Below are 12,613 nucleotides of genomic sequence, written 5' to 3'. Positions count from 1 at the left end.
AAAAAAGATGTTGTTTCTGATTATAATTCGCCTAGAAATCTTCATAGTAGCTAAAAATTACTATTTTTTCCATTTAAACAAAAATGTGTTATCATGAAAACACATATTTTGCTATGAAACACAATGAATAAATATTGTTGTTGTTGTTGTTGTGGTCTTCAGTTCTGAGAATGGTTTGATGCAGCTTTCCATGCTACTCTATCCTGTGCAAGCTTCTCTATCTCCCAGTACCTACTGCAACCTACATCCTTCTGAATCTGCTTAGTGTATTCATCTCTTGCTCTTCCTCTACGATTTTTACCCTCCACGCTGCCCTCCAATACTAAATTGATGATCCCTTGATGCCTCTGAACATGTCCTATCAACCGATCCCTTCTTCTGGTCAAGTTGTGCCACAAACTTCTCTCCTCCCCAATCCTATTCAATACTTCCTCATTAGTTATGTGATCTACCCATCTAATCTTCAGCATTCCTCTGTAGCACCACATTTCAAAAGCTTCTATTCTGTTCTTGTCCAAACTATTTATCGTCCATGTTTCACTTCCATACATGGCTACACTCCATACAAACTTTCAGAAATGACTTCCTGACACTTAAATCTATACTCGAAGTTAACAAATTTATCTTCTTCAGAAACGCTTTCCTTGCCATTGCCAGTCTACATTTTATACCCTCTCTACTTCGACCATCATCAGTTATTTTGCTCCCCAAATAGCGAAACTCCTTTACTACTCTAAGTGTCTCATTTCCTAATCTAATACCCTCAGCATCACCCGACTTAATTCGACTACATTCCATTATCCTCGTTTTGCTTTTGTTGATGTTCATTTTATATCCTCCTTTCAAGACGCTATCCATTCCATTCAACTGCTCTTCCAAGTCCTTTGCTGTCTCTGACAGAATTACAATGTCATCTGCGAACCTCAAAGTTTTTATTTCTTCTCCATGGATTTTAATACCTGCTCCGAATTTTTCTTTTGTTTCCTTTACTGCTTGCTCAATATACAGATTGAATAACATCGGGGACAGGCTACAACCCTGTCTTACTCCTTTCCCAACGACAGCTTCCCTTTCATGTCTCTCGACTCTTACAACTGCCATCTGCTTTCTGTACAAATTGTAAATAGCCTTTCGCTCCCTGTATTTTACTCCTGCCACCTTCAGAATTTGAAAGAGAGTATTCCAGTCAACATTGTCAAAAGCTTTCTCTAAGTCTACAAATGCTAGAAACTTAGGTTTGCCTTTCCTTAATCTTTCTTCTAAGATAAGTCATAAGGTCAGTATTGCCTCATGTGTTCCAGTATTTCTAAGGAATCCAAACTGATCTTCCCCAAGGCCGGCTTCTACTAGTTTTTCCATTCGTCTGTAAAGAATTCGTGTTAGTATTTTGCAGCTGTGGCTTATTAAACTGATTGTTCGGTAATTTTCACATCTGTCAACACCTGCTTCCTTTGGGATTGGAATTATTATATTCTTCTTGAAGTCTGAGGGTATTTCGCCTGTTTCATACATCTTGCTCACCAGATGGTAGAGTTTTGTCAGGACTGGCTCCCCCAAGGCCGTTAGTAGTTCCAATGGAATGTTGTCTACTCCGGGGGCCTTGTTTCGACTCAGGTCTTTCAGTGCTCTGTCAAACTCTTCACGCAGTATCGTATCTCCCATTTCATCTTCATCTACATCCTCTTCCATTTCCATAATATTGTCCTCAAGTACATCGCCATTGTATAGGCCCTCTATATGCTCCTTCCACCTTCCTGCTTTCCCTTCTTTGCTTAGAACTGGATTTCCACCTGAGCTCTTGATATTCATACAAGTGGTTCTCTTTTCTCCAAAGGTCTCTTTAATTTTCCTGTAGGCAGTATCTATGTTACCCCTAGTGAGATAAGCCTCTACATCCTTACATTTGCCCTCTAGCCATCCCTGCTTAGCCATTTTGCACTTCCTGTTGATCTCATTTTTGAGACGTTTGTATTCCTTTTTGCCTGCTTCATTTACTGCATTTTTATATTTTCTCCTTTCATCAATTAAATTCAATATTTCTTCTGTTACCCGAGGATTTCTAGTAGCCCTCGTCTTTTTACCTACTTGATCCTCTGCTGCCTTCACTACTTCTTCCCTCAAAGCTACCCATTCTTCTTCTACTGTATTTCTTTCCCCCATTCCTGTCAATTGTTCCCTTATGCTCTCCCTGAAACTCTGTACAACCTCTGGTTCTTTCAGTTTATCCAGGTCCCATATCCTTAAGTTCCCACCTTTTTGCCGTTTCTTCAGTTTTAATCTACAGGTCATAACCAATAGATTGTGGTCAGAGTCCACATCTGCCCCTGGAAATGTCTTACAATTTAAAACCTGGTTCCTAAATCTCTGTCTTACCATTATATAATCTATCTGATACCTTTTAGTATAAATATTATGGTGTGATAAAAAATGGAACATGGGAAGCCATGCTGACAATGAATCTTATAACAGATATGAACTGTGAAAGACCACTAGAAACATTCAATACTTTTGTGATGCTACATCTTAAAATGAAGACACTGACTTCTGAAAGATATGATTCACTTGAATTACTGTCACCATTCACATATTAAAATTTAAAGAAGGCATTGTCATTCAAGTTTTTTCTCACTTGAAAGATCTATAGCATTCTTAACCATTGCCTTCCCAAGCAACAATTAATGTTTTTCAATTAACCAGCAGCTGGTTGGATTGGCCAAACTTACCTCCAGGAAGCACAGCCCACAGTACAGCCAACAGAAATATATATATAGAAAATAAAATTTCTAGCTTTCTAAACCACAGGTTCTCTCACCAAGACAGAAAAAGATGAACATATTTGGTTATGTAGCAAAAAAGAGGGGAGGGGCAGTCACTTAGGACCCAAGTGAAAGAGGTATTCACGAGGTATGAAGGCAAGATGAAAAGGTCTTGCTCTGGCAGTGAATTATTGTGTTTCTTCAATACAAAAATGTCCTCTTTTTGTCATAGTCTCTTTTAAGAACAAAGCACATTGTTAAAGGTTTTACCAATGAACAGATTCCATCCATGAAGTGTGTTTCTGGAAAGTATGCAAAATAGCTATGGCTCATATGCGGTGTTCATTGGACTCAATTTTCCAACAATAAATTGTTTTACGTCCAGGAATTGATGGAGTAATTAAGGAAATAAGATTACATTTCAGTGCACCATCAACAGTGAAATTATTAGAGAGATATCGTAACATATACTGAAACTGGAGAAGGATAGGGAAGGAAAACAGCTATGCCCTTATCTAAGAACCACCCTGGTATTTGCTTTAAAGTGATTTCTGCAAATCTGGAAAATTCATTCTGATGGCTTTGGACGACAATTTAAGTGTGAAGTAATATAACTTCTACTTCTTTTATGAAATGACTTACTTAAGATGTTCGGCCAAACTCCTTTGCTGGCTAGCCTGCTGCTGAAAACTCTCATTCACTTTCTTTCCCGAAGTACGCAAGTATGCTGCTAGGTACAGGAATTTCTTAATACTTCTCTACTAATAAAAATAAGTAGACATACCAATTTCATTTGCTTCAACTAATGACGTATATTTGAACTTCAGACATATTAAAAATCTCACTCTTCACATAAATATATACTGCTTCATAAGTCTCTCATGTCTCCAAATGTCAGAAACAAACTAATATGCATATAAGAGAAAGTTGGCTTAACACCATGTCCATTCTCAACATGAATCTTAATACACGTCTACCCTTCAACCAGGCTAAGAGTTTTTCTCAAGAGTACCTTCTCAACTGTTCTCGTTATTATAACCATGGTCACTGACACAATTAGCACAGAATAACATAGAAGCTCCATGGTTCTTCCGTACAGTTTCACTAAAACTTCCATGGATCGCCTGACAAGTACTTGTTGTTGCCATTCTACCACCATGTCTACATTCTTCTCACGACTGAATTTCAAACCTGCACACACAAACATGTGACGCGCAATAGATAGGATTCTATCATCCCACACTCACTGAGTGGTTCTTGAATTTACGCTGAAATTCTCGAAACACTACACTAACTCTGGTTGGCCAAACAATATTTTATCCCCAGTTTCCATAATCGCTTGGGTACCAGTGGATTCTGCCCAAAACCACTATTCTTTTTTTAATTACCAGTGCCTTTAGCATGAAACCACCAATGCTGTTGCAAGGCAGCATATTATAATAAAAAAAAACACTTTCTAAATTCAGTAAACTTGGGCATTACAGCACTGTAATCAAACCTGAATGTCTTTATGGAGCAGAAATTTTAATTTTAAATAGAAAGAGAGATACTGAAGAATGCCATAAGAAAAAAAAGAAAGATTATTAGGCCCCAAAATTACTGATGGTGAAACTTATGGACTGAAAAGTAATAAGGAAATACAAGAATAAACAGACATACATGGTGACAAAAACAAAGACTTAAGTTTTAGGGGATCGTTAAAAGAATGTCACCCACTAAGTTGACAAAACAAATAGTAGATTTCTATGAAAACGGAAGTAAGGCAAAAGCAGAGTCAATTAAATGGATTACTGCAATTAAGGAGTGTCTTAAAGTAGCTAGTGTAACTCAGTCAGACATTACAGATAGAAAAAACATTCAGACAAAAGATATGTGACTGAAAAGTTGGTCAGAGGAAAATTAGGAAACAGACTGGAACGCTGTAGCCTGATGAAAGAAAGGGACTTCACTCTGATAGGATGAAACAGATTTGGACACAAAAGAAGGCCAACCATCAAAAGTGACATTGACTGATTGTACCTCGTGCGGTCCTATTGGGCCCATACATGAATAATAATAAAATAAAAACATTTTTTCTTTAATCAACTGTCTACACACATCACACAATACCTCCAACAACACACTTGTAGATTAAATTTTCTGTTGTTAGTGCCTTTGTCCCTTTTCGTACGTAATTTCTATGTTCTCCATCTTCTTTACATCTTTGTTTTAGTATCATAATTTTAGATAATTTCTTTCACAGTCCTTTTTCTCAGATTAAGAAATGTGGCACAGCCAGAAAATTAAGACAAAGATCACAAAATTGTAGCTATAAAATCAAAACCAGTTTCCCCTTGCATTTTTATGGGGAGGCATATATTACTAAAAATTTACATCTCAGAAAATTATACTATGAACATCACAATGCTTTTGTAGTTACTAGGGAAGACTAGTTTTGTTTCAAATGAAAACACTGTATACATCAAGTTGTTTTCTATATTATCACTCATTTGTGCAAAATTTTGGATGGAATGACCATTAATTAAAAACTTAAATACACAGTATTGATGTTCCATGACAATATTTATTTAATAGTTTGTTATGAACCAGCTTTTGTTTTTTTAAGCCATCATCGAATAGTTTAACACTAAACAGATAGTTTACAACTATCAGCAAGAGTTCATAGCTGTACAAAGATTGTTTCTGAAAGACGTGTGACACTTTACGACACAGCAGAACCTGTCAATTTCCATCGCCCCACACACACAAACTTTCTGCTCCATGGTTCAACGCTTACTATCAATACCACAAACCAAATCAGATTGTGAACATTAATTGAAAATAATTAACGAAATAGCAGTAGTATTTTTATTTTCCAAATTTCTTGTTCAATGATTTACTTCTTATGCATGTTGCATTCACTATGTAGATTAAGTATATGTGATTCCCCTCCCAATCACGTACTGAGCAAGGTGCCTACACCATTCTTAAAGTACTGGACTGACATTTGGGAGACTGGGGTTTAGTCTCTGTCGAGCCATCCTGACCTGGGTTTTCCAATATTTCCCATGTTACTAAGGTAAATGCTGTGGTTATAGTGCTACCCTAATTGAAAACATAATCAGTAAGATAAGAGACAGAGGATAACTGAGCTATTGTATCCTCCTCAGAAAGTGCTGAACCACTCCAGTAACAACTGCTTCCACATGCTATATGTATGTAGGACTTGACAGATACTTGCCAGCTAACTAAAATCCAAAAAATACCAAAAATATACTCAAACTTTTTATGCTAATAATACTGTTTCCCACTTTCTGTTCAACAGTACAGACAAGATTCCAACTTTAGAACAGGGTGGAATTCACAGGGTTTCCTGCAATCTGTGTGGCAAATTATTGTAAGTCAATCAGACAGGGCTATTACTACTAGACTAACTGAGCATGAAAGGAGCTGGAGAATGACAAGAAAGATCCCACCTTTGCTGAACATGCTCTTAAAGAAAGCCATTCTTTTGATACTAAATGCCATGTTCTCCATAGAGGAACTACAGATGGAAAACTAACATTATTTGAACTTCTAGCTATTAATGAACACCAATCACCTGGTCTGTAATGAATGAACATAGTTTCATTATTCAGCCTCACTACAGTAGCAGCAGCCAGTTAATATTTTTCTCACCATTAGATAATATGTTTGTTATACCTGTTCGACACGAACACTGCATAGACCCCATTCTCCCCTTTGCCTCCCCCACCCCCTACCCCCTTTTTTCAGTCTGTTCATCACATTTACCAGTTTATCCATGCAACACAGTAGTAGTGCCATTATCATCATTTGATATATAAAAAATCTTTATACAACTATGAACTTTCACTGACATTGTGTGGACTATCTGCTTGGTATTGGGTTAAATCCAAAAGCTGGCTCATAAAGAACTACTAAAGAAATATTAATGTGAAACATCATCATCATCATCATCATCATCATCATCATTTAAGACTGATTATGCCTTTCAGCGTTCAGTCTGGAGCATAGCCCCCCTTATACAATTCCTCCATGATCCCCTATTCAGTGCTAACATTGGTGCCTCTTCTGATATTAAACCTATTACTTCAAAATCATTCTTAACCTAATCCAGGTACCTTCTCCTCGGTCTGCCGCGACTCCTCCTACCCTCTACTGCTGAATCCATGAGTCTCTTGGGTAACCTTACTTCTCCCATGCGTGTAACATGACCCCACCATCTAAGCCTGTTCGCCCTGACTGCTACATCTATAGAGTTCATTCCCAGTTTTTCTTTGATTTCCTCATTGTGGACACCCTCCTGCCATTGTTCCCATCTACTAGTACCTGCAATCATCCTAGCTACTTTCATATCCGTAACCTCAACCTTGCTGATAAGGTAACCTGAATCCACCCAGCTTTCGCTCCCATACAACAAAGTTGGTCGAAAGATTGAACGGTGCACAGATAACTTAGTCTTGGTACTGACTTCCTTCTTGCAGAAGAGAGTAGATCGTAGCTGAGCGCTCACTGCATTAGCTTTGCTACACCTCGCTTCCAGTTCTTTCCATCCTGTGAGAATATGCATCCTAAGTACTTGAAACCATCCACCTGTTATAACTTTGTTCCTCCTATTTGGCACTCAATCCGTTTATATTTCTTTCCCACTGACATTACTTTCGTTTTGGAGATGCTAATCTTCATACCATAGTCCTTACATTTCTGATCTAGCTCTGAAATATTACTTTGCAAACTTTCAATCGAATCTGCCATCACAACTAAGTCATCCGCATATGCAAGACTGCTTATTTTGTGTTCACATATCTTAATCTCACCCAGCCAGTCTATTGTTTTCAACATGGTTCATGGTGTGGGTTCCTGTAGTCATGTCCTAGTTCATGAACCACGGGCAACGTATGAGTGGCCAAGTAAGTGGTCCCGACAGTCGGGATACCAGTTACTTTGGAATAAGGCTGGGCATCTCGGACATATTCTGAGTCGTGGTCACCTTTGTGCTCATACGGCAAAGACTACCAAATCCACCGGTTAGTCCCTCAGCCGTTAAGGGTAAAACCCAGTGGGACTTGGGGCAAGTAAGGCTAGCAACCTGCTTCCCTGGTACTTTAAATATGATGCTGGCAACAATCAGAGCAAAATGCCTCGGACCTTTAGAGGTGACGGAGTCCCACCTCTAACTGACAAACCAGGGACTCCTAAGATATGACTTGGCATGTGAAACATCAATATTGTTTATTTAAGATTTTTAATACGTGATTCCTCCAAGTACAGACAGGATATTCCATAACTATAATCATTAATTCTTCATTTTAGCTCTCATACTATCTTTAGAGCACATCATATCACCTACTGTTTATGTTCTGCCTAGTTACAAAAACACTCCATGTCACTCACAAGCTGCTGTCATGGTGATGTAATTCTTTAATACAAAAGAGCACACTTCACAGAACACTATATGTAAATGGATTGTGAAGGAGAGCTAACTGTATTGACAAGCAATGCATACAGACAATACATTGTATAGTGGTCATGGACATTAAATTTATATGCAGGATCTATAATTAAAGAGACTGGAATCCACTTTTCTTGCCTTTATGCCAATAGCTTTTAGTAAAACAGATTTACACATGGCTGGATCTGTACGTCACTTCCATTGAAACACAACTTTACAACCGATTTTATTCGTCAAACACTTACCTGAGCTTGTAGAGCTGTCTGCTTCTGTCCAAGCTTCATTTCTAGGCTTCCCTTCTCATCCTGTAGTGAACGCAGACTTTGCAAGGCAGAACTCAGTTTTGTTTCTGTTTTAGCATTTAGGTCTTGAACCTCTTGCAACTGACGCTTCATGCTTCCCACTTGGGTCTTGTAATCATCCTACACACAAACAAGCAATATGTAATGCAACATATGTAATTAAAATAGCCACAATTTTTTCCAGCTGCCTAACAGAATGGAATTCTGTCTCAGACGCAGTAACTGTAGATAAACATTTGGAATACTGGTTCACACTTCCTTGGCTATCATCCTAGACTTAAATCTGTCCACAATGCCAGGGTTTCCCTCTACTTATTATTGCACATTTTATTCCATTAGGAGTTTTCTTAGGTAATTCTGGTGATAAAACTGTAAATGCAGCTGTCTTTGTTTTCTGCACTGATGAGAAAGAAAGGAAAGACAAAAGCATTCACTTGAACACAATGTACACATTCAGAATGTAGTAGTGGTAATGTCAATGAATCTGTACAAGGTGAAGGTGGCTGACTCCATCTACATCTACATCTACATTTATACTCCGCAAGCCACCCAACGGTGTGTGGCGGAGGGCACTTTACGTGCCACTGTCATTATCTCCCTTTCCTGTTCCAGTCGCGTATGGTTCGCGGGAAGAACGACTGTCTGAAAGCCTCTGTGCGCGCTCTAATCTCTCTAATTTTACATTCGTGATCTCCTCGGGAGGTATAAGTAGGGGGAAGCAATATATTCGATACCTCATCCAGAAACGCACCCTCTCGAAACCTGGCGAGCAAGCTACACCGCGATGCAGAGCGCCTCTCTTGCAGAGTCTGCCACTTGAGTTTGTTAAACATCTCCGTAACGCTATCACGGTTACCAAATAACCCTGTGACGAAACGCGCCGCTCTTCTTTGGATCTTCTCTATCTCCTCCGTCAACCCGATCTGGTACGGATCCCACACTGATGAGCAATACTCAAGTAAAGGTCGAACGAGTGTTTTGTAAGCCACCTCCTTTGTTGATGGACTACATTTTCTAAGGACTCTCCCAATGAATCTCAACCTGGTACCCGCCTTACCAACAATTAATTTTATATGATCATTCCACTTCAAATCGTTCCGCACGCATACTCCCAGATATTTTACAGAAGTAACTGCTACCAGTGTTTGTTCCGCTATCATATAATCATACAATAAAGGATCCTTCTTTCTATGTATTCGCAATACATTACATTTGTCTATGTTAAGGGTCAGTTGCCACTCCCTGCACCAAGTGCCTATCCGCTGCAGATCTTCCTGCATTTCGCTACAATTTTCTAATGCTGCAACTTCTCTGTATACTACAGCATCATCCGCGAAAAGCTGCATGGAACTTCCGACACTATCTACTAGGTCATTTATATATATTGTGAAAAGCAATGGTCCCATAACACTCCCCTGTGGCACGCCAGAGGTTACTTTAACGTCTGTAGATGTCTCTCCATTGAGAACAACATGCTGTGTTCTGTTTGCTAAAAACTCTTCAATCCAGCCACACAGCTGGTCTGATATTCCGTAGGCTCTTACTTTGTTTATCAGGCGACAGTGCGGAACTGTATCGAACGCCTTCCGGAAGTCAAGGAAAATGGCATCTACCTGGGAGCCTGTATCTAATATTTTCTGGGTCTCATGAACAAATAAAGCAAGTTGGGTTTCACACGATCGCTGTTTCCGGAATCCATGTTGATTCCTACATAGTAGATTCTGAGTTTCCAAAAACGACATGATACTCGAGCAAAAGACATGTTCTAAAATTCTACAACAGATCGACGTCAGAGAGATAGGTCTATAGTTTTGCGCATCTGCTCGACGACCCTTCTTGAAGACTGGGACTACCTGTGCTCTTTTCCAATCATTTGGAACCTTCCGTTCCTCTAGAGACTTGCGGTACACGGCTGTTAGAAGGGGGGCAAGTTCTTTCGCGTACTCTGTGTAGAATCGAATTGGTATCCCGTCAGGTCCAGTGGACTTTCCTCTGTTGAGTGATTCCAGTTGCTTTTCTATTCCTTGGACACTTATTTCAATGTCAGCCATTTTTTCGTTGGTGCGAGGATTTAGAGAAGGAACTGCAGTGCGGTCTTCCTCTGTGAAACAGCTTTGGAAAAAGGTGTTTAGTATTTCAGCTTTACGCTTGTCATCCTCTGTTTCAATGCCATCATCATCCCGGAGTGTCTGGACATGATGTTTCGAGCCACTTACTGATTTAACGTAAGACCAGAACTTCCTAGGATTTTCTGTCAAGTCGGTACCTAGTATTTTACTTTCGAATTCACTGAACGCTTCACGCATAGCCCTCCTTACGCTAACTTTGACATCGTTTAGCTTCTGTTTGTCTGAGAGGTTTTGGCTGCGTTTAAACTTGGAGTGAAGCTCTCTTTGCTTTCGCAGTAGTTTCCTAACTTTGTTGTTGTACCACGGTGGGTTTTTCCCGTCCCTCACAGTTTTGCTCGGCACGTACCTGTCTAAAACGCATTTTACGATTGCCTTGAACTTTTTCCATAAACACTCAACATTGTCAGTGTCTGAACAGAAATTTTCGTTTTGATCTGTTAGGTAGTCTGAAATCTGCCTTCTATTACTCTTGCTAAACAGATAAACCTTCCTCCCTTTTTTTATATTCCTATTAACTTCCATATTCAGGGATGCTGCAACGGCCTTATGATCACTGATTCCCTGTTCTGCTCTTACAGAGTCGAAAAGTTCGGGTCTGTTTGTTATCAGTAGGTCCAAGATGTTATCTCCACGAGTCGATTCTCTGTTTAATTGCTCGAGGTAATTTTCGGATAGTGCACTCAGTATAATGTCACTCGATGCTCTGTCCCTACCACCCGTCCTAAACATCTGAGTGTCCCAGTCTATATCTGGTAAATTGAAATCTCCACCTAAGACCATAACATGCTGAGAAAATTTATGTGAAATGTATTCCAAATTTTCTCTCAGTTGTTCTGCCACTAATGCTGCTGAGTCGGGGGGTCGGTAAAAGGAGCCAATTATTAACCTAGCTCGATTGTTGAGTGTAACCTCCACCCATAATAATTCACAGGAACTATCCACTTCTACTTCACTACAGGATAAACTACTACTAACAGCGACGAACACTCCACCACCGGTTGCATGCAATCTATCCTTTCTAAACACCGTCTGTGCCTTTGTAAAAATTTCGGCAGAATTTATCTCTGGCTTCAGCCAGCTTTCTGTACCTATAACGATTTCAGTTTCGGTGCTTTCTATCAGCGCTTGAAGTTCCGGTACTTTACCAACGCAGCTTCGACAGTTTACAATTACAATACCGATTGCTGCTTGGTCCCCGCATGTCCTGACTTTGCCCCGCACCCGTTGAGGCTGTTGCCCTTTCTGCACTTGCCCGAGGCCATCTAACCTAAAAAACCGCCCAGCCCACGCCACACAACCCCTGCTACCCGTGTAGCCGCTTGTTGCGTGTAGTGGACTCCTGACCTATCCAGCGGAACCCGAAACCCCACCACCCTATGGCGCAAGTCGAGGAATCTGCAGCCCACATTGTCGCAGAACCGTCTCAGCCTCTGATTCAGACCCTCCACTCGGCTCTGTACCAAAGGTCCGCAGTCAGTCCTGTCGACGATGCTGCAGATGGTGAGCTCTGCTTTCATCCCGCTAGCGAGACTGGCAGTCTTCACCAAATCAGATAGCCGCCGGAAGGCAGAGAGGATTTCCTCCGATCCATAGCGACACACATCATTGGTGCCGACAAGAGCGACCACCTGCAGATGGGTGCACCCTGTACCCTTCATGGTATCCGGAAGGACCCTTTCCACATCTGGAATGACTCCCCCCGGTATGCACACGGAGTGCACTTTGGTTTTCTTCCCCTCCCTTGCTGCTATATCCCTAAGGGGCCCCATTACGTGCCTCACGTTGGAGCTCCCAACTACCAGTAAGCCCACCCTCTGCGACTGCCCGGATCTTGCAGACTGAGGGGCAACCTCTGGAACAGGACAAGCAGCCATGTCAGGCTGAAGATCAGTATCAGCCTGAGACAGAGCCCGAAACCGGTTCGTCAGACAAACTGGAGAGGCCTTCCGTTCAGCCCTCCGGAATGTCTTTCGC

General features: G+C 40.5%; 1 protein-coding gene across 1 annotated transcript in view; it reads right to left on the bottom strand.

Moving 5' to 3' along the window:
* The window catches only part of LOC126161742 (rootletin), a 267,518-nt gene that overhangs the window by 58,800 nt on the left and 196,105 nt on the right, over positions 1–12,613 (bottom strand). Inside the window, exon 25 of the mRNA XM_049917782.1 lies at positions 8,454–8,630. Coding sequence (XP_049773739.1) covers positions 8,454–8,630 — 177 coding nt within the window. The remainder of the gene's footprint in view (positions 1–8,453; positions 8,631–12,613) is intronic.

The sequence above is a fragment of the Schistocerca cancellata genome, chromosome 2 (assembly GCF_023864275.1).
Source record: "Schistocerca cancellata isolate TAMUIC-IGC-003103 chromosome 2, iqSchCanc2.1, whole genome shotgun sequence".
Lineage (NCBI taxonomy): Eukaryota > Metazoa > Arthropoda > Insecta > Orthoptera > Acrididae > Schistocerca > Schistocerca cancellata.
The sequence above is the reverse complement of the archived record's forward strand: the minus strand, read 5'-3'. Positions and strand labels throughout refer to the sequence as shown.